At 45.3% G+C, this 22,712-nt stretch overlaps 1 protein-coding gene across 34 annotated transcripts in view; it reads right to left on the reverse strand.

Moving 5' to 3' along the window:
- Positions 1-22,712, reverse strand: part of DYSF (dysferlin) — a 232,292-nt gene that overhangs the window by 53,818 nt on the left and 155,762 nt on the right. For 22 of the 34 annotated variants that reach the window (XM_028832404.2, XM_028832400.2, XM_028832396.2 and 19 more), the window contains 5 exons: positions 20,466-20,567; positions 20,187-20,348; positions 19,009-19,174; positions 18,398-18,474; positions 11,400-11,462 (listed from right to left, as the gene is read on the reverse strand). In XM_028832404.2, the coding sequence (XP_028688237.2) occupies positions 11,400-11,462; positions 18,398-18,474; positions 19,009-19,174; positions 20,187-20,348; positions 20,466-20,567 (570 nt within the window). The remainder of the gene's footprint in view (positions 1-11,399; positions 11,463-18,397; positions 18,475-19,008; positions 19,175-20,186; positions 20,349-20,465; positions 20,568-22,712) is intronic. The other 12 variants (XM_028832409.2, XM_028832406.2, XM_077959423.1 and 9 more) reach the window with 1 other exon arrangement.

Consider the following 22,712-nt stretch of genomic DNA (forward strand, 5'->3'; position numbering starts at 1 on the left):
CACAGGAATGCCAAGCAGGGAAAAGGCGCCCCGAGCCAAGGGCTCCGGCAACAAGGATCCAATATCGGAGGGTGACTCCAGCCCCCGTAACAGGAGAGACCGTGAAGTATGTGCTCTGCTTCCCAACCAGCAAACACAGCAAATAACCAATTACTCCAAATAGCTAACAGATTTCGGCTCTGATTCCCTCCCCTCGTCTCCCCTGTGCTTTCACTTGTCATTTGATGGGCGATTTGTATTTGCTCTGAGAAAATGAGAGAAAGAATGAGTCACAAAGGAAGGTCCAGATTACACCAGTGACGGGCATCAAACCTCCTAATCAGAACTAATGGGAGTGGGGGGAGGCCAGGCTGCACTGGCAACACTTCTGAACGAGTGATATTTTTAAAGAAGTACAGTTACTTTCAAGCACATACAGTAATTCTTGCTAAACCAATATTGCCAAATACATGTCCTTAGGAAACCTACTTTAAGGAAAAGATAAGTGTCTTCCTAATTAGCACATCTGATATGTACAAAAGTACAGGTAAAACCATGAATGTTATTAAAGTTAAAATACTCCCCCTCTAACTCTCCAGTTCAGAGGTGCAACCATGAAGTTCAGAGACAAACTGCCTTGGATGCCTTCTGAAAATGCTTCCTCACTTGGGAGCCACACCCTGTAATTGATTCCTTTGCTCAGAAAACCTTTGCTTCAAAGTCTTGGAATAATTTGTTGTCAGTACTCATGAGCTGCAATAAGGCATCCCGCATCCGCCCACAACCTGGAATTAAGGGAAATAGGGCTGCCCTTGGAGAATTAGACCATGAAATAACTTCATAGTCAGTGAGAGCAAGGAGAGGCAAAGTCACCTCAACAGGGAAGAATGCCTCCTACCCTAAGACTTAACCATAAGTGGGGAGAACGTATTAATCCAGAGAAAAAGCATATTCATGAAGAAAGGTACTAATCAGGCAAACAGGAGTAAGGGGTAAACACTGACAGGTGTCCACATCAGCACCATCAGGGGAAAGGGGGCCTACGCTTAGGGACTAAAGCTGCCCCCACCTTTGGAGATGGATGTGTCAGGCCATCTTGGTCAGCTGGCACTAAAGTTCAAATTACAGAACTCTTTCTCTCCTCATTCTGATTTCTCACTCTTAATCACAATTTGGCTTCCCACTCACTGGACTTATAGGAGACTATTCGCTGGACCAGCCACCAAGGTCACATGCCCCAGGTAGGTATATTTCTCATGTAAGTTTACACAGATGCTAGCTGTGAGAAAACTGACCCAACAGGTGTCTGAACCCACAAGGTTAAGGATTCACTCAGCCAAAACTGTAGAAACTTCCCTAAAGTAACACCATGCCTGGTGGGCCTGGTAGGAAAGGGTCAACTCTCCTTTACTTAAGAAATTCCTCTATAGAAGTTCATTGGTAGGGACAGCAGCTCTGGCCCTCCAGCCTACCCTAGCTAACCCCTGACTACCATAACAAACATAGGAAATAAACTCTTCAGCCCAGAAGAATAGCCCCATGTCGCTGCCTCTGATCCTAGTTTCCTTCTTACTTATCCCACCCTGCTAGATTTCTAACCAGCAAAGTGAAACTATTGCAAATCTAAACTATTTCCTTCTTCCTTTTGTCTGAGTTTGAGATTAGAAAGGGCCATGAATTTATGGAAAGAATCTAACTGAGCTCCCAGTATTTGACAAGAAAGGACTTCCCTCTGTAAGGATAAACACAAGGCAAAAAAAAGAGAAGATATTAAGGGCAAAAGAAGGAGAGCGATCTGAAAACAAAGACAAATGTCTCCCAATGCTGTTAAAGAGTTGAGTAAAAAGCAGAAGAAAACAAATGGCTCATGTATATTCATAGGAAGTCTTAAGAGGAAACTGCAAACAAGAAATTAGAGTACACAACTCTGAAGGAGATAAACCTGCATGATGAAAACCATGACTTCAAATTTAAAGCTCTAATAAAGGCATTGATTTCCAGCAAAATGACAAATTAGACAACCGGAGAAACCCTCCAAGTAAGAACACCTAAATTAACAGATAAGATACTTCTAAAATCCATTTTAAATGCATGACTGAGCTGATAGGAATGTAAAGAAAATCCTGAAGGGCAAATGAGAAAGGAAGAATCCAGAGAAATAAGGAGCCAAAATGCATACTAACTAGGGGACCCAAAAAGCCACACACTGAACATTTAGTTTTAAGTGAATCTGGGTTTATAGTGTCTACAGACATCTGGTAAAAGTAAACACATATCCTCTCTAAAAGAATGTAACTTCCACACAGGCCCCAAAGAATTCTCAGATAAAGTTCCAAGGAACATGGTTCACAATCAAACACATAAGGAACTAGGCACCATGAGCAAGAGCCAGCTAGAGCCAACCAATTGCAGAATCAGGAAACAGAAGTCAGAGTAGTCAGAAATAGGGCTTTAAGGAAAAACTGTTTAAATAAATAAAAGGCATTAAAAGTATGCCAAACGGACAGGCGACCTTCAAAAATAAACAAGCAGATTAGGGGAATAAAACTTTTAGAAATAAAAATATAGTACTTAAGACTGAAAACTCAATAGATAGGGTAAAATAGCAGATTAGAAACTGCTAAAGATCGAGTGAACTAGAAGATACACTTTCAGAAATTAGCCAGAGTGCAACCCAAAGAAATAAATAATATGAAAGAATGTTTAACAGACATGAAGAATAGAAGAGGTCCATTATATATACAATCAGAGTTCCAGAAATGATGGGAGAATGGAATCTGTAACATTTGAAGAGATAATGGTGGAGAATTGCTCAGAATGAATAAAAATAATATCTTTCAAAAATTAAATTAAACTAATTTTATTTTTTAAATTTTCTTTTTTTTTCAGACAGGGTCTCACTCTGTGGGCCAGGCTGGAGTGCAGTGGCACAATCATGGCTCACTGCAGCCTTAACCTCCTGGGCTCAAGCGATTGTCCCGCCTCACTTTCTCAAGTAGCTGGGACTACAGGTATGCACCACCACAGCTAGCTAATTTTTTGTATTTTTTGTAGAGACAGGGTTTCACTACATTGCCCAGGTTGGTCTTGAACTCATGGGCTCAATGATCTGCCTGCCTCAGCCTCCCAAAGTGCTGGGATTACAGGCATGAGCCACTGCACCCAGCCAAAACTAAACTTAACTTCAAAACAAAAATTTTTTAAGTCCTCAGATTTAAGAAAATAATAGCACAATGGAAGTCAGAAAAGAGTGCTGACAGAAAATAACTATTAGTGAAACTATTATTTCCAAAATAAGGGTGAAAAAAATATTTTCAGTCAATTAAAAATTGAGAAAGTTTATAATGAACTGACCTCAATTATAGGAATTTCAATAGGCCCTACTTCAGGAAGAAGACGACTGATATTTAAAAAAAAAAAAAAAAAAGTAAATGGGAATATAGCTAAAAGAAAAAATGATTACTTAAAATATAATAGTGCTTTTAAAAGGTAGGTAAAAAAGATAAAACTAAAATAGTGTACAAAAGTTTGCAAATTGATAGATGATTGGAGCTAAAGCAGTCTAAGTTCCTTGTAATATTCTGGAGGAAGATATAAACACCAATTAAATTTAGACTTTGCTAAGTTAAATATGCATGTTAAAATTTCTATACTAATCGCTAAAGAAATAGAAACAATACATAGTTTTGAAACTAAAAAGAAGAGGAGGGATGGAAAAAAGAGGGGAATATTTTAATCAAAAAAAAAAGGCTGATAGAGATACGAAATAAGATGGCAGAAACAAATTCAAATATATTAGTAAAGATTGTAACAATGGATTAACCACAAATAGAATCTATCTATTTGCTGGTCACAGGAGAGATAGCTAAAATTTAAAGACAGAAAAGTTGAAAGTAACAAGATGGAAAAAGCTATACAAGGAAAATACTAACCAAAAGAAAGCTGGGGTAGCTATATTAACATGAACAAAACAGACTTTAAGAAAAACTCTCATTAGCAGAGACTTTAAAAGACAGAGATGGGCAGAGGCTTGCTACATATTGTTAAAAGATTCAATTCCCCAGAAGATATAAGAATTCTCTATAGAGAGAGAAAAAATATAGAGATCATCAAATATATAAAAGTAGGGGGAATTATAAGGAGAAATTGACAAATGTCACATCAAAGCAGAATATTTTCATATCTCACTCAGAAATTGATAAACCACCACAGACACAAAAATCAGAAGAAGTAGAGATTTTAATAACAATTAACAAGCCTGTTCTAAATGCACATTAAATATATAAGACATCTGGACAATACACATTCTTTTCAAGCACACACAGGACAGTTACAGATTTACACTAGACCATAAAGCAAGTGTCAGGCCGTTTCTAAGTATTGAATCATTACACATAGACTACATTCTCTGGACAACAGAGACCATTCCAGTTAACCTAGAAATCAATAACAAAAGACAATTTAAAATATAAGTTAGTAACTTCCAAAAATCATGTTTTTAGATAACTCAGGTGTCAAAAAGAAATAAAAATCCAAAAATACTCAGAATGGGAAATAAAAATATTAGTTGTCAGAACCTACAGGATGCATAAAGCAGCAGTGACAGGAAATTTTATAGCCTTAAATGTTTACATAGAAGTTAAAATATAATAAACTCCCCCAAAATAGAAGGAAGAAAAGAAATAAAATGGAAGGAATAAAATAGAAGAAAAGAAGTGAATAAATTATATAATAAGGAAATAATAGAGAAGATCAACTAAAAATTCTTTGAATAGACTGAAAAAAATCTGACAAATTCTGGCAAGAATAATAAAATATAATCTTGAGAATGAAAGGAGGCATAACTAGAGGGAGAAGAAATTCTTTTTGAAAAATTAAGAGATCATAAAAAAATGTTACACCAATATTTTTAGGAAGAAATAGATAATTCCTAGAAAATTTAAATCACCAAAAGTCACTCACATAGAAACAGAAAATCTCAAAGGTCCTATAAACATTTTTTAAAGTTGCATCAGCAGTTTAAAATATTCCCAAAAAGAATACTAAGTCTAGACAGTTTTATGAGTGAATCTACCAAACATTTAGGCAATGGATAATGTTAATCTTACGGCTTACACAACAGAGGTCATTTTATAAGATTAGTATTATCTAGATACCAAAACGTGAAAATAATAGTATGAAAAAGGAAAACTTTAAGCCAATATCACTCCAAAAAAATGATGCAAAAAAAAAAATCCTAAACTTAACGTTTGCAAACTGAGTCCAGCAAGGCAGAAAAAAAGATAATATATCATGATCAGACTAGATTGTTTCAGAAATGCAAAGTTGTTTAAGTACTAATATAGATATATTTATTAGTGTATATTAAGTTCTCTAAATCTGAAATTCCTGTTATATATATTTTAGATATCTTGGGTTACCTAATTAACATATACATTAATATATTATATCATATAATTATGTATTATATATTAATGTAATTCATTACATTAACAGGTTAAAGAAGCAAAATTATATGATCACTTCAATGGATACTTTAAAAACATTCAATAAAATTTAACAACATTCATGAAAAAAACAGCTAACTAGTAAGGTTCTAACAGGTAACTAGGTTCACCTGATAATTTTAACGCTCAGTGGTAAAACATAAAAACATTCATTTTTAAATTAGGAGCAGAAAAGAATACTCTCTATAACCAAGTACATAGAACATCAGCTGAAGGTTCTAGTCAATGGCAATAAGACGAGAAAATAAAATTAAAAAGTAAAAGAAATATGGACAGAAGAATTAAAATTGTGATTAATCACAAATTATATGATTGACTCCATAGAAAATCCAGGAGAATTCTCAAACCAGTATAATTCATAAGAGATTTTAGCGAAGTTTCTGGATATAAGATCTGTATATGAGAATTGATTTCATTTATATACAAGCAAAAACCAATTAGAAAATATACCTTTAAAAATTCAAGTAAAGAGAACAATAATGCATAAAATTGCTAGAACTAAATATAATAAAAGTTGTACTAGACTTTTTTGGATAAAATTATAAAAATTCATTAAATTACCATTAAAGAAGGCCTAAATAAATGGAAAGATATATAATGTTCATGGTTAAAAGGCAATATAATAAAAATGTCTGCTTTCCCCAAAATTAATCCAGAAAGTCACTATAACTCTATCACAAATCTCAACTTTTTTTTACATTGAAAAACTGATTCTAAAACTGAAGTGGAAAAGCAAAGGACTAGAATAGCAATGGTGTTTCCGAATATGAACAAAGTACTTCCTTATCAGAGATCAAGACTTATTAGAAAGCTATAGTAAATAAAATAGTGAAATGGCCCAGGGAAAGACAAATAGACCAATGGAACAGAATAGAGAGCCCACAAATAGCCCACACTTATATGGAAACCCAACAAATGGCACAGCTGTCACCGTAGGTCAATGAGAAAGGACAGGTCATTCTATGATGATACTAATTCATTGGTTAGTTATATGAGAAAAAAATCTCTACCTCACAGTTAACACACACGCAAAATCAATTCCAGGTGAAATAAATACTTAAGTGTGAAAAGCAAAACTTTAGAATTTTTAGAATATAGACAAATATCTACCTTTAACAGTCTTTTCTAAACAAGAGAGAGAAAGATAAACTGATAACCCAAGATATCTAGAATATATATAATAGGAATTCCAGATTGAGAGCGCTTAAAAATGACTTGAATGTAGAAATTAAAGAAAACAATCTATTATAATATCAGCAGAATTTTTAAGGAGCTGGTTCTTTGGATGGAAAACAGCTATAAAATACATGAAATTATATGAAGCCTAATAAAAAAGGAAAATAACACAAATACATAAAATTAAGAATAAAGATGAAAACAGAATAGATACAAAGCTTTTATTATAGTAATATGTACAAATTTATACCAATGTTAACAGGCAGTATGTGATGACATCTCAGCTACCAAATTGATTGAAGAAGTACAAAATGATCAAAGAATCCCCTCCCAGAAAATGTGTTGAGCCCAGTTTTACAAATGCGTACAAGACAGTTGCATCGTATACAATTATATAAGATATGCATTCCTGAAAATCTTCTATAATTCAAAACATATAACATAACACCACTTTAGAGAAAAAATCATGGCTATCCTGTATTAGCTACATAGATACAATTTCACCACCTTTTAAATTACATGATTGTCAGTCTTTTTTTTTTTTAATTTAGGTTTCCTACTATTATACATTTTGTACATAAAGCCAAACTATTGGAATATTTGTATCATATCATTTCCAAACTGCATAATTTAAGTTCATAAACAGTGTCTCTAGTGTATTTTAGGGCCTTTCAGCAACAATAATTATCATGCCACAGAGCCTGTTTAAGAGCACAGAAAGTAGAAGCACACCTGAAAAGGATTTTAAGGGACTAGTATAACCCTGACATCAAAGTGTAACAAAGACACCTTGAAAGTCATACTTTCTAATAGAGATGTAAAAATCCTAAGTAGTAGCAAATCTAACTCAATAATGTATAATAGAAGCTCTCCTTAAAACTTCTTCTTAGCCAGGATTAACAAATGCTGTCTGTCCTGTCTGCAACAATCTGCCTGAGGTCCAGAACCACTGACTGTCCACAGCTGTTCTAGGATGCCCACTGCAGCTCCAGCAGATGAGCTGGGTGTTTGCCATCAGTCAACTATGTTTCCTCCAAGACCTGTTTATGCCAGTTGTACTAATAGAGTAATTGGATAAACAAAGTATATACTGAAAAACACATAGAATTTGGATACAAAAAGGAAGGGCATTGTATCCATGAAAACTAATTTAAGGCTTTTGTGTTTTGGTGGAGTTGTTTGTTGCAACAAGGTCTCACTTTGTCACCCAGGCTAGAATGCAGTGATGCTATCACGGCTCACTGCAACCTCGTCCTCCAGGGCTCAAGCAATCTTCCCACCTCAGGCTCCTGAATAGCTGGGACTACAGGCATGTGCCATCACACCTGGCCAATTTTTGTATTTTCTGTAGGGAAAGGGTTTCACCATGCTGCCCAGGCTGATCTCAAACTCCTAGGCTCAAGCAATTTGCCTATCTCGGCCTCCCAAAGTGCTGGATTACAGGCGAGAGCCACCACACCTGGCTTGCTTTCGATTTTTTTTTTTTAAGTGAGGACTATCATGTACAAGGGAGATAACATAAAAGGTGGAAGGGCATCTTAAACTCTAAGAGGACTCCACACTCAGAATTTTTTTTTTTTTTTGCAAGTATCGTTACGTTCTCATCAAACTTTAATAAACCTAAAACTAAAAATCCTAGATAATGCATTTTGGATTTGATTTATACCAAAAGGATGACATGACACACAAGTCAACACATCCAAATTCAAAAAGAGGGCATGGCACATGTCAAATGATTAACAAATAAAGTTAAATGGATATGGTTAAAAACAAAATGTTTGTGGTACTTTTTTTTTTTTTTTTTTTTTTTTTTGAGACGGAGTCTCACTCTGTCGCCCAGGCTGGAGTGCAGTGGCGCGATCTCGGCTCACTGCAAGCTCCGCCTCCTGGGTTCACGCCATTCTCCTGCCTCAGCCTCCCGAGTAGCTGGGACTACAGGCGCCCACCACCACGCCCGGCTAATTTTTTGTATTTTTAGTAGAGACGGGGTTTCACCGTGTTAGCCAGGATGGTCTCGATCTCCTGGCTCACCTCAAGATCCGCCCACCTCGGCCTCCCAAAGTGCTGGGATTACAGGCAAGAGCCACCACACCTAGCCTGTTTGTGGTACATTTGTATGACTTTTAATAAGTCCCTATTTAATCAACTTTTTCAATTAGCCAATCAACTACCTGTCTTGACCGCATTGGATAAGGTGGCTGCAACTGTAGTAAACTATAATACCATGACCAATTGACCGATTTGGGTTTACCCCAGGAATATAGCACAATTATACACCGTATTAACAGACAATGGAAAATAAAATTATCATCTTAATAAATGCCAAATGACATTTGAGAGAATTAAACTTCCATGCCTAATTTTTAAGCTATTAATAAACTAACAATCAGCTGGGTACGGTGGCTCACGCCTATAATCCCAGCACTTTGGGAAGCCAGGGAGGGTGGATCACTTGAGGTCAGGAGTTCAAGATCAGCCTGGCCAACATGGTGAAACCCTGTCTCTACAAAAATACAAAAATTAACAAAGCGCGGTGGTGGGCACCTGAAATCCCAGCTACTCAGGAGGCTAAGGCAAGAGAATTGCTTGAACCCAGGAGGCAGAGGTTGCAGTGAGCCAAGACAATACCACTGTAGTCCAACCTGGGCAATGGAGTGAGACTCCATCTCAAAAACAATAAATAAACAAACAAACAAACAATAAAGGACACAACCTTGCCAAAATCAAATATCTGTCTGAAACCATCAATAATTATCCTAATTAACGGAAATCTGGTAGAGGCATTCTCATTAGAATGAATGACTAAATAGGTCTGCTCAGCAGCATCTCAAATATCAAATGGTATTTGGAAAAAGGAATAAGCCGTTATTATTAGAAAGAAACTAACATGTTTATCATTATTTGAAGAAAACGATCTTACCTACTTGGAAAACCAAACAGAATCAAAGAACAATAGTCAGAACTAATAAATGGGGCTTTAAAAAGAGTCACTTCCAAAGTAAATATACAAAAATATTATTTTCCCATATTCTAGCAATAGTTTGACAAAGTCATAAGAAAAACAGATATTCCATTTAGAACAGCACCAAAGACCATAAAATGCCTGGGAATACACCTTAACAAGAAATGGCCTGAACAGGTGTACCTGGGGGTAACAAAACAAAACAAAACAAAAAAACAGAAAGAAATCATCTGGACGGACATATATAAAGTAAACTAAAGTAAGTCCTTTAAGGGACAAAAGAAGACAATAGGAGAAATAAACGAACTAAATGGCAAATGATACGTAGTTAAAAGTTCATATGACATGCAGCCATATCTTTAAAGAATACAAGAATAGGCTGGGTGTGGTGGCTCATGCCTGTAATCCCAGCACTTTGGGATGCCGAGGCGGGCAGATCATGAGGCCAGGAGTTCGAGAACAGGATGGCTAACATGGTAAAACCCCATCTCTACTAAAAATACAAAAAATTAGCCAGGCATGGTGGTGCACACCTGTAGTCCCAGCTACTCAGGAGGCTGAAGCAGGAGAATTACTTGAACCCGGCAGGTGGAGGTTGCAGTGAGCCAAGATCACGCCACTGCATTCTAGCCTGGGCAACAAAGGAACACACTGCCTCAAAAAAAGTATATATATAATATATAGTATATATTATATACATTATATATTATATGCATTATATATTATATAATATACATTATATAACATAATATATACAAACAAATATGGAAAAATATTCATATATACTTTTAAATTTACAAAATCCAAATTAGAAAAAAACTATGATCTCAATTTTGTTTTTAAAAAGTATTCATGTGAGCTTAAAAGACATCTAAAAAATGAAAGCACATCAAAATCCTAACAGTGCCTATCATTAACTGGTAGGAATAAAAGTGGTTTTAACTTCCTGCTTGACACTTTTTGTGTTTTCCATATTTTATTTAAAAAAGATAAATCAGAAAAAATATATATCTATATCGATAGTCTCCTTCTAGAAGTTCATGAGACCCCCAGTTCAGCAGTGCCTCCTCTTGACACCATAAGTAGAATGTAACTCACTGCCTTTGGCAAGTTCTGTCTCTTACGCCACCCTCCACAGGTCAGGGGCTCCCACTGGCCCTCAGCATAGGTCTTCAGGAGCACATGCTGAAGGCTAGACACCAAAGTCATCTTCCTAGAGGGACCCACAGCCCAGAAAGATGACACCTAGGGAATCCACTCAGGCAAGCAGAAAGGAGCCCTGCCAGAAACTGCAGGAGCAGACTGTTGGCCCAAGCAGACCTCTTAGCACCCAAGGGGGCCAGCCAGGGTTCCTCGGTCACACACCCCCTTCACACATCAGGGAGGAGCACAGAAAGTCAGCCTGCCGTCTGAGGTCCCGCGCCCAGAAGAGGCTTCTGAGGTCCCACACTCCAGAAGTCAGAGTCTAATCGAGAGGTTTCCCTGCCTCCACTGGCCCATGCAGCCCCACCTAAGCCCCCAGTCCTCACACAGGTAAATAAAATTAAGGTAAATCCCAGGAAGTAACCTAGGGGTGTCCATTTCTGAGCATCTACTCTATAGCTTTCTCTCACTCCTCCTTTACAGTGAGGCAAAGATAGGTGACTTTCCTGCTAGGGCTCAGGAAATACCTCCTTTCTTCCTTCCCACTCTTCCCTCCCGTTTCCCTCCTAACCCCCTACCCCCAGCCCCACAAGGGAACACAAGGAGCCCACAAATAAGTAAACAATACATACATGAGGACTGGATGGAGGAGAAGCCGTGTTAGTAGGTGCCAAGCTCGACAGACCGTCTGCAAGCTACAAACGAAACATGCTGGTTAGCAACGGGATTAGAGAATCCACTTCAGGGAAGGCTGGACAGTCCCCAGGAGGTAGCGCTCTCTGACCAGGCACCCTCTGCTCTTCCTCCAGGGAGAACATGTGCTTTGGAGTTGGACAAGCCTGGCTCCAACACCTCACCAGATGTGTGACTTTGGACAAGCCTCTTGACCTCTCTGAATCAGCGTCCTATCTGGAGAATGGGTCCAAAGCCCACCTCACAAGGCGACAGTGAGTACGAATGAGATGAAGGCTGGGCACGTCCAGCACAAGGCAAGGCACGTGGAAGGAGCTCAGCCAATGCCTGACTCCTGCCCACTCTCTCACATGTCCTCCCTCCCTCTCCAAAATCTGCCTACTTCAGGGACACTCCAACTCCCCAGCATCCTAACCACTGAGCCACACTAACACTGCAGGGCATGGTTCCTAAGCTACAGCAGGTTACTCAGTGCTCCCTCCTCCAGGACAAGAACCAGGGCATCATATGTCTTCTCCAAAACCTGACATCAGTGGGGACTTTAGGAGTCTTACAGTCCAACCTCCACTCCATGCTACAGATCACTTTCTGCATCTTTTTCTGAGCATCAGCTCCTTGCCTGCAATCTCCCAGTACTGTGAATCAATATTTCATAATGTTCACCTTAAGAAATCCCTGCGCTGAAGCCTGAGGAGGGCCTCGGGGCTCAGGGCTGAAGGCAGGGAGACTTGTTCAGAGGCCACTGCGATACTCTAGGAGAAGGGAATGGGGCTCTGGGTGGATGAGTACCAGGCTAGCAGGTGGGCAAGCTGAGAAGATGCATGCTAGGCAGAGGGAATCGCAAGCGCAAAGGTGGAGGGGAAGAAAGCAGCACAGCCCCTTCGAGAAAGAGCAAAGGGGTCAGGAGGGTAGGTGCTGGGGAGCAGCCAGCTGGGACCCAGAGCTGCCGGGGCTGGCTCCTCATCCTCTAAACCTCGAGCTGGGGACTCTAGGAGGACTCCAAAGGGCCAAACCCCAGGCTGCCCTGCCTTCCTCAGCACGAAGATTCTGGGAGACACTCCCCAGATGCCCACAGAAACCCACGGAAGGTGAAGCCCTGCTGGGCCCAGGAGGGGTGTTTGGGAACTGGGATCCCTCCCTGCTCTGTGAAAAGACACATCACTGAGGGGCCACTCAGGGTTGTTCAGAGCCAGAAGCAGAATCAGCCCTGGGCACCTAGCCAGGGCTGCTGGATGGCCCTGGGGTGCTAGCCACATGTCGTGTGACCCCTGGAATAGACTGGGTGAACTCCACGTGCCACCCCCAGCTGGCCAGAGATGGGCCTCGCCAGGCAGCAGCTATGCCCCTCCCATTCGCATCCTGAACCCCACAGAAGCCTTACTGTTATTTTTAATGCAGTTCTTTTTTAGAAAGGTGAGAGGGAAACCGGCAGTTCACCAGAGCAAAATAAAGCTAAACATAGTGTTCCAAAGATCTAGTCCAGCTTCAGAAATTACACGTTCCCCTTTGGGACTTAGGCATAATTTGCCACTCTGGTTCTGGGAGCACGTTCCCACCTTCACGGCATCCCAGAGACTATAACCAGAGCAGCAGGCTCAAAATTAGCCCCAGCCCCAGCGCCTGGGAGCCTGGGAGCCTGGGAGCCTGGGAGCCGGCCAGCCCCAGCACCCGCCCCACAGAGTGAGGAAACAGTCTCCCGAGGCCTCCTGCACACTAGCCGGCCAGGCCTGTCTCCTGCTGGCACCCCACGCTCACCACACACACAAAACACACACACAGACACACACCCACCACCTCTACTCCACATATACACCCACCTCTGCCACACACATCTCTACCACGCACACACACACATCCCACCTCTACCACACACACCACCTCCTCTACCACACACACCACCTCCTCTACCACACACACCACCTCTACCACACACACACCACACCTCTACCCCACACAAACACACACACTCCACCTCTACTACACATACCCCACCTCTACCACACACACACCACCTGTACCACACACCCCTCTACCACACACACACACCACCTCTACCACACACACCATCTCTACCACAAACACCCACCACCTCTACCACACACACACCACACCTCTACCCCACACAAACACACACACTCCACCTCTACTACACACACCCCACCTCTACCATACACACACACACCCCACCTCTACCACACACACACCACCTGTACCACACACCCCTCTACCACACACACACCCCACCTCTACCACACACACACCACCTGTACCACACACCCCTCTACCACACACACACCCCACCTCTACCACACACACACCACCTGTACCACACACCCCTCTACCACACACACACCCCACCTCTACCACACACACACACACTACCTCTACCACACACACACCACCTGTACCACACACACCTCTACCACACACACACACCACCTCTACCACACACATCACCTCTACCCCACATGTACACACACCCCCTCTACCACACACACACACCACCTCCACCACACATACACCACCTGTACCACACACACACACACCACCTCCACCACGCATACACCACCTGTACCACACACACACACACCACCTCCACCACACATACACCACCTGTACCACACACACACACACCACCTCCACCACACACATCACCTCTACCACACACCACCTCTACCACACACACTCTCCACCTCTACCACACACATCACCTCTACCCCACATGTACACACACTACCTCTACCACACACACACCTCTACCACACACACTTGTACATACACACACGTACCTCTTTGTCACATACAACATACACACAGAGTCTCACTTCCAAGCCTTTGCCCGAGCCCTTTTGCCTGCCAGGAAAGCCTCCCTGTCCTCCCCTGTTCACCCACCCGCCTCAGAGGCCCCTCCCCGGAGAAGCTTCCCCGGATGCTTCACCTATGCTGAACCTGCAGGGCCAGGAGACTCCAAGAGTTTGGTCTCCTTGTTAATGAAGCATCTCCTCACTTTGGCATCACTTATTTGAGATCTTCTGGACATCCCCTCTTCCCTTGTCTCTTTGTGACCAGAGCTGGAACTTCCTAAAAGTTATTTCTCTAATTCTTCAGCACACACATATTCCCACCTCCCGAAATTCTCCTTCTCTGAAGACTTAAAGAGGAGCCCCTCTACCCAAGAGCGCTCTCAGAATGCTCAGCAACAGCCGCCCTTGCCATACCCAGCTGGCTCTGGGGGCATCTCAGTGCCTCAAAGGTGTGATTTCTGGGGGCACAGCCTCTATTTGGAGCTTCAAGACTCTCTATAGAAAAGGGACAGGGGGTGGCAGGCTCTCTGTGTGTTCCTGAACACTCTTTTTTCTTCCCCTAATCATAGTTACAACACCAAGAACTGCCTTAATAAAAAATAAATAAATAAATAAATAAATAAATAAATAAATAAATAAATAAATAAAAACTAGTGAACAAAGAACTTAATTTTATTTTAAAGGTAGAAATGAAGTCAAAGACAGAATCAGAGACAGAAAGAGAAATCCAGAAGGAAGAGGAAAGAATGGGAATGAAATGTTGGGAGCTGTGCATTCAGATTGTATGTTTGGGTGGGTTTCAGTATTTTTCTATATTTTCCAAATGCTATATAAAGAACACATATCATTTTATCGTCTGAAAACAATGAAACATCATTTTCTAAAGCAGAGAACTAGATGGAATAGGATACTTCTGCTCTCCCTATTTGATGACACACCCAGGCCTGCCCTCAGAAAGTTCAAAGTCAAGGCCACAATTCCTGCACTGCCACCACCAAGCCTAGACACTCCTCTGGCCAGCACCCATGGGAGCTCGTGCACACACCTGCTCCTATCCCCCCACCTCTCATGCACACTCATGTGCACACACCACCCCCACCCCTAGTCTGCCAGGCTAAAGTCTACACATAGGATGGTTGCACTGACCAAGAACAAGTGGTGGAGTTAATACGTCTGAGTATTTCTCATCCCAATCCTCATTGCCATGGAGAGTTTAAAGAGGCCAGGCACCACCCAAGCAGGGGCCCCCGCTTACTCCTAGAGACAGACACTGATCTACAAGCCCTGGGAGGTTGAGCACAGACCTGCCTTATACACGTTTTGAGTCACCTCCAGAACTGGCCACTCTCGACACAAACCAAAACACTTCTAGAAACCTGAGAAATGCTCCGTGGTGAGTGTGCCAGCCCATGGCCTGAACATCAAGCAAGGGTCTCCAGTGACATGTTCTAAATGTGTGGCCAGCTCATCCCAGGACCTGGGCAGATGCTGGTAAGAAGGCTTCGGGAGCAGAGAGAAGGTGTCACTGAGGAAAGAGACAGGAAGGGACCAAGATGGAAAGGTAACTCTGGCAAGAGCAGGTTTGAGCTAGGAGGGGTCCTAGGACCACAGCCAGGACACGGTGAACACATCCAGCACCAGGCAGGGCTGCATCAACTGTGAGGATGGAACAGGCTGCTGAGAAACACCGGTGGGGCAGACAGGAGCCAGCCAAAATCCAAATTCTGCCAGACCTCTCGTCCCTCCTGTCCCCAGAGGCCAGGGACTTTCACGCTATCTGCATTGGAGGAGGAGGGAGAGGAAGAGAGCCCAGCCATAGTTATCTAGCAAACCACTGGAACTGTACCCAGGGTCAGCTGCCTCCTGGGTTGGCCTTGGAGCGCCTGTCCTCCAGAGTGCCAGGGACAGGGAGGAGAGGCGAACAAGTGAAAGATTTCCTGGATCAGCCCAATCAGAGCAATAGATCTCAGAGAAAAACAGGAACAAAGTCAGATACCAGACAAGGGGCTTCCCCAGAGGGCAAGGGCTCCCTGGAGACCAGAACTGGTCTCCCTGCTGGGTTTGAGGCTCTTGAGAACAGAGTTTTGTCTCCTTCATCAGACAGGGAGCTCCATGAGGGCAAGGTCCAAGCCTCCCCCATCAGAGCAAGGCAGTGTCATTTCCTCCTCCTCCCCCATCCCAGGCCAGGGGAAGCCCAGCCCCTCCCCAGGTGGGCACACCTCCAGGAGCCCCATCCCAGCTCCAACCAGTGCTGCTGGTCTGGCCGGCAGCTCTAGCCAGAGTGGCCGTGTGCTCCCACAAACAGCACAGGCCTGGCTCTGGCTCAGACCCCAGCCCCAGTTCCCTCATGTCAACGCCGGGAGGATGGCCAGGCTGGGCCTCCTCATCGTCTGCCTCTGGCTGTGCTTGTGGCCAGCAGGACCTAAAATAGTCCCTCCCCATCTGAGTGTGTAGACATTTTGAGGGCAGCACACACAGAACGGAAATCCTGCTGGGCAGGCCCTGCACTTCCCTGCACAATCTCAGACAGGCCCATGGAGCAGCCGGGAAACAGGAGCCAGGAGCAGGCAGCCAGAGTTTGGGGCAAATTATCTGCCTAATTCAGCTATAAACACCCAAGCAGGCCAGAGGCACTAGCACTGAGTTTAGTTAAATTTCACATAGGGACATCTGAAATTTCCATTTGAGTTTCCCCAGCCAAGAGAGTGATTCCTCCTCAGATCCATACAGACAGTAGCCAGAAAATCCATCCATCCATCCATCAACCCATGCGCCCATCTACCTACTTGTCCAGACAGACAGACTTTCATTAACACCTCCGCTAAGCGAGGCCTTGTGCTGAGCACTGAGAATACAAAGAGGAAGGAGCCGCAGTTGCTCCCCAGAGCTCAGCCTGGGGAATGTGCTAACATCGACAGAGACGTGCAGGCCCTAGGGCAGCACAGTGACCCAAAATAGGCAAGTCTCACAGAAGAGGAGGAACCAGGAAAGACTCCCCCAGAGAAGTGACCATGCCTAAGTTAGATCTTAAAGAATGACCAAGAGTTGGCGAAGGGACAGGGGGCAGGAGGTCCTTCAGCAGAAAGGCTGGCAGGGCAGTGCCCTGGAGAGCCATGGAGGCTGGTGAGATGGAACTCAGGGCTTCTGAGGACTTTTAGCATCAATGAAACTACAGATGCAGCAAGGCCCGAGGACACAGGTGTTGTCCACACAGGCCTGGAGGCTCTGCCTCTGGGTGGCTCAGAAGTTCTGGGAGCCCCAGGGTGCCAGGGGTGTGACCAGCATCTTGCAAAGCCCAGAGAGGAGGGTGACAACCTGGAACAGATGGTGAGTTCAAGGCTGGTGCTCACAGTGAGACCTTTCTCCATGTCTGCTGTGGGAAGGACCAGATGGGCTCAGCCCTACAGAATCTAGAGCCACTCCATGGCCCACAGTGGGGGCAGTGCTGCCTCTCAGCACAAGATGCCACAGACCTCCTGCCATGCTCTGTGGCACTGGCATCTGCATCACTGGCTGGCCCTTGGTTGCTGAGTATGTAGCAAAGGGATGACTCCTACCTCCCCCAGGGCTGGAGACCTTAGAATAATGCCCCTTCCTGCCTCTTTCCTCCTTTTCCCTGCAGATGGAGGAATGGGGTGAGATGGACTCTTGGCTTGGACACAGCCTCCTCTTTCTAAGCTGTCTCCAAGAAGCCACCAAGCACAAGCCCACAGAACAACCTTCCCCCTAAGAAGGGGCCTGTCCAAGGTAGGGAGATGGGGCTGGAGGATGCCAGAGATGGCCCACTTGCTCCCTCCCCTGTTGTCCTTCTCTCATTTGCTCCCCACCCTGATTTTCTCGTGATCTCCAGGAGAAAGCCCTCGCCATGGCCCCCAGGGTAGAGGGGCTATTTTTCACATATGCTTCCAAGAAAAGGGATTGAGTCTTGCGCAGATGAGCGCACCCCACCCCGCTCAGCCAGACTGACAGCTCCCATCTGGGTCTCTCTACTGGACAGTGTCCAGCTGCTGAAGCCCAGAAGGGGATGTGTATAGAGGCCGTGTGATAATGAAGGGTTGGAGAGAAGGGGTGGGAAGGGATGAGGAATGGAGGGGAAGGGTGACCCAGGCCTCCCTGGAAGATGTCCATCCTACCTGGATGGGGATGAGGGGCTCCTTGTCATCAATGTCGATGAGCACGTCTTCCCCAGGACTGAGTAGGCTCACATCGTCTGCAGGGGAGGGAGCCATCCAGGCCTGAGAGGGGCTCTCTCAAAAGACTCGCCCCTCACCAGCCCCAGGGCTCAGCCAAGGGACCGAGACAAGACCCCGCGGTCTCTCCACATCTCTCAGTCAGTACCTCTCGCTTCCTCCCTCCCAATAAGTTCCCGTCTCATCTCCATCTCTCCCATCCTCCTTCGCATGCCCTGTCTCCCACTTCTGTCTTCCTCTCCTCACATTTCTCTCCTCCCTCCCCGCATCATTGTCTCCCTGCCCTCTGTCTCCCTCCCCCCGGGGCCCACTTTGAGCCCTTGCCCCTCAGCTCCCACGGGTATCAGTTACCTGCTCCTGGTGCCCCCCCACCCAGAGCTAGGATCTGCCCTAAGGAAGGCGAGGTCCCCGCCCTGTGGTCTAGCAGAGCGGAAATCGCTTCTCATTCAGGTCTCCATATGAGAAGGACTTCAGGATGCATCTCAACTAGGAAGGGTAGCTTGGCCCTGAGGCCCCCCGTTCCCTGAGCTGCCCATCGTCTCCCCTTCCCCTACCTGGGCCACCCTGTGGGGATGGACTCTCCGCCGAGTAGGGGTCACAGAGGAAGCTCTCCAGGGAGCGGATGGTACACTGGCCCACCACAGGCCGGCGGCCAAACTGGCGGTTATCGATGACCTTGATGGTGATGGGGGGGCAGTAGAGCTCCTCCCTGGGCAGCATCTGGGTGGAGGAGGAAGAACACACTGGCCTGAATGCCTCTCTAGGAAGTCTCCAGGTCAAGCCCAAAGAGCAAAAAATGACTATAAACCACAGATAATCCCCACAGCCAGAAATCCAAAATGGTGGCTGGCCCAGAGCTGGGCAGTAGAGCAAAGCCACCCACCTTTTCTGTCAGCCCTTTGAATGCTGCATGCAGAGGCTGGCTTTCCCCCCACAGCTTTACCTTCCAAATACATCCCGTTCAGCCTGAAGTGAAAACAAGGCTGCGTTCCCTCACTGGCTGGGGAGCGGGCGAGGGGAGTTGGCCCGGGACTCAACATTTCTTGCAGACAGTCCCCCCCAAGTGGATACTCAAGAGTTGGCTTATAGACCCAGATTCTTCTCCCCGCACACCCAAAAAGCACTTTGAACACAACTTGAAATAATTTATATGCTCTCCTTCGGGGCAGCTTTGGCTCAGCCAAGAGGAGGCTTCTGTTGACAGCCACTGGGCCTGGAATTTCTACAGCGCTTTCATCTTGCAAACCATTTTCTTTTCCTCAGACCTGCCTTACTCCGGCCACTAGGTCTAGGCATCCCAGGAAGCTGCAGAGGCCTGGGGGGCCTGAGGGCTGTGGGGGTGAGCTCCTTTTAGGGGGCACAGGCTGGGGTGGGACATGGTCAGAAAAGGTTTGGAGGAATCCTGGAAAGCCAAGCCCTAGCAGGTCCCTGAGGGTGCTCCAGGGGACTGAAACCTGTCCCAGAGGGAAAACAGCCAGGGGATGGCTCCTTGGGACTTTCGCTGATCCAGGATCTGGGTAGGAGGCAGAGTCTAGCCCCATTTGTCCTACTCAGAGGCCTGAACCCTTCCAGTGAGGAGGGTATGAGCATTTCTCCCCATGTTCACAGGAAGGTGAGGGGTCCTACCCTGGACCACGCAGGGAATTGGAGCACAAGTCCCAGGCTGCTCGGGGCCATGTAGAACTTCTAGCCCCAGGATTCTGGAAAAGGACAGTAGGGAGGTGGGGCTCACCACTTCCATGAAGAGGGTACAGATGTCAAAGTTGGGGTTCTTCCGGAGGTTCCTGATGACACAGGACTGCACCGTCTGGCCCCCACACTCTATCACAAGGCTCGGGGAGGAGATGCTGGCCAGCTGGTAACTCTTCATGTTCCGCAGGCCCCATGCCAGGACCTGGGCACACAGAATGAGGAGAGTGGCTTGGAAGGCCCCAGGCCCCAGGAAAGGCTGGGGCAGGAAGGGGAAGGGCATTCTGCTCCCAGCCCCCACGCCCAGGCCCGGCCGGCTCACCTCGATGGCGGTACGCTGGAGCGCTGGCTTGATGTTCTGAGGAACCATGTAGATGTTGGCCTCCCTCTGGGGTGGTGGGTAGGGCAGGTCTGTGTCCTCAGACTGCAGTGGACAGCAGGTGGAATGAAGGCAAAGGTGGGAAGAAGACCAAAGCAAAGACACAAGAGAGAAGGACAGATAGGACAGAAAGAAATGCCAAGTGTAGGGAGAAACAGAGAAGTAAAGACCGAAGTGGACAAACAGGGAGGCAGAAATGAGAAAGCTAAGTCAGTTTTGGCCAGGCACCATCTTCTCCAGGATCACAATTCCAGCACCTTCACCCAGGGTTCAGGTCACCCTGTTTCAAATGAATCCCTCCTCCCATAACGCAGGCTCTGCTGCCCCCTGAGCTGCTCCGGGTCTGCCCCTCCCTGACATGCACACGGCACATGTGTGCACACGCTGCCCACTCCATCCTGGCAGTCCCACTTCATCCCCTCTCAGTCCCAGAGAGGACCACGTGCCTGCCCCCCAGCCTGGTTCTCCTGCCTCCTGGCTCAGACCCTTCCAGGTTATCATCTGCCCTGGTATTTCACCCCCACCCCCATCCCCACCCCCAGACACCTTCCAGCCCCAAACCCCACCTCTCACACCTGTCCCCTGTGAGGACAGAACACTTGCACTGTGAGCCAGAAAGACAGCAACCGCCCAATGGGAGAAGGGGCTATAAGGGCCCGTCATCCCCAGAGAACCAAAGCACACTGCTGGGGAGGGTCTCTCTCCACTACAGAGACGAGCACGTGTGTGTCAATTCTGGCCTACTAAGGGTTTGCCAGAAAGAGTTGGGCAAAAATCCTCAATGATCACAAAGAACTACATGAGGAAGCAAGATGGGGCAAGGGAGGCAGGTACTGCCTTAGATAGTTAACCGCCAATAACAGCAGTTAGGAACACAGGTGTGAGTCCTACCTCCACTACGTATGACATTAAATAAATTATTTCACCTCTCTATGGCTTAATGTTTTCATCTATAAAATGGTTAGCAAAAGTTGTCAACCTGTAAAGGTCAGGGTGAGGGTTGAAGAAGTTAATACCTGTATAACATTTGGAGGAGTGCCTGGTTCATGTAAACCTTCAACAGGACTATTAGCCCATGTGGTGCTTTTGTGACGATTGGAGAAAGATGTGCTTAAGACTCTTTACTTCCATGTCAGAAAATCATCATATTTTCTGAGTTTATTTGAACAAGACACTTTACTGCCACCTATTGGGAAATTGTTATAATAAATACAAGTATATGGTGTCCTGTGCTAGAAATTGCACCCCCTTAGACACACAATGTCCTTGTGCAGTGCCCAACCTGCCCATCCATACGTGGAGGGCCTGACATGCAGGAAATGTTAACTATAATTAAAAGGACTGTGATGGACACTTTACAGAGCTTGCCTCATGTAATCTCATTTATTAAACAATGAAATCATTGGATTCATTCTCCAAGCAACTTGCGTTGGGTTCCTTCCACAAGGATGGTACATCCATACACAGACGCTCTGCCATAGATGGTGGGAGCAGTCAAAGCAGAGAAAGATATCAGCAGAGAAAGACATCAGCTTCCCCCACCTCCATGACTCACTTCACAGCCAACCCAAGCCACACTCCTGCCCAGTGACACCCTGATGACACCATGTTTTCCCGGACCTACAGCAGCGGGAAGCTTAGTCCTAGAATCAGACTTCATCTCTAGTTCCAACTCTGCCACCTCCTCGCCGTTTGACCTTGGGCAGATTACTTAACCCCAGTGACAGTATTCTCAGATGAAGATCTGAGATAAGCTGCTCTGAGAATTAAATGAGAGAACAAATCTGACTAGCGCCTGGCACACAGGAGGCGCTTAGTAAATGGCTATGACTGTAACTATTACTAGAATTGTGCTTAGTACCATTGTTTTTGCCATTGGTGTTGGTGTTGATCTCCCCAGGGTGACTTCAAGAGAGCTGAGCCATCAGAAGCATCTTTCAGGGCAACACTGGCTTTATTACTGTCTCTAAGTCACCAGGGCATAAAGCAAAACTCTTGTCATTTTCCTCCAGATCCACAATGCAGGTGACATGATGCAGGAAGCGCCTGCCTTGCTGACTGGCTGACAGGGAGGAATGATGGACAGGGCTGCTGCAGTGCACAGTTCCAGGGGCTGCTATGCATGGCACAGTCCACATGAAAGGTGCCCTTGGAGGATAGAGGCAGGGCCTGAACAGCTTCTACAGGCTG

This window comes from Macaca mulatta, chromosome 13, assembly GCF_049350105.2.
Source record: "Macaca mulatta isolate MMU2019108-1 chromosome 13, T2T-MMU8v2.0, whole genome shotgun sequence".
NCBI lineage: Eukaryota > Metazoa > Chordata > Mammalia > Primates > Cercopithecidae > Macaca > Macaca mulatta.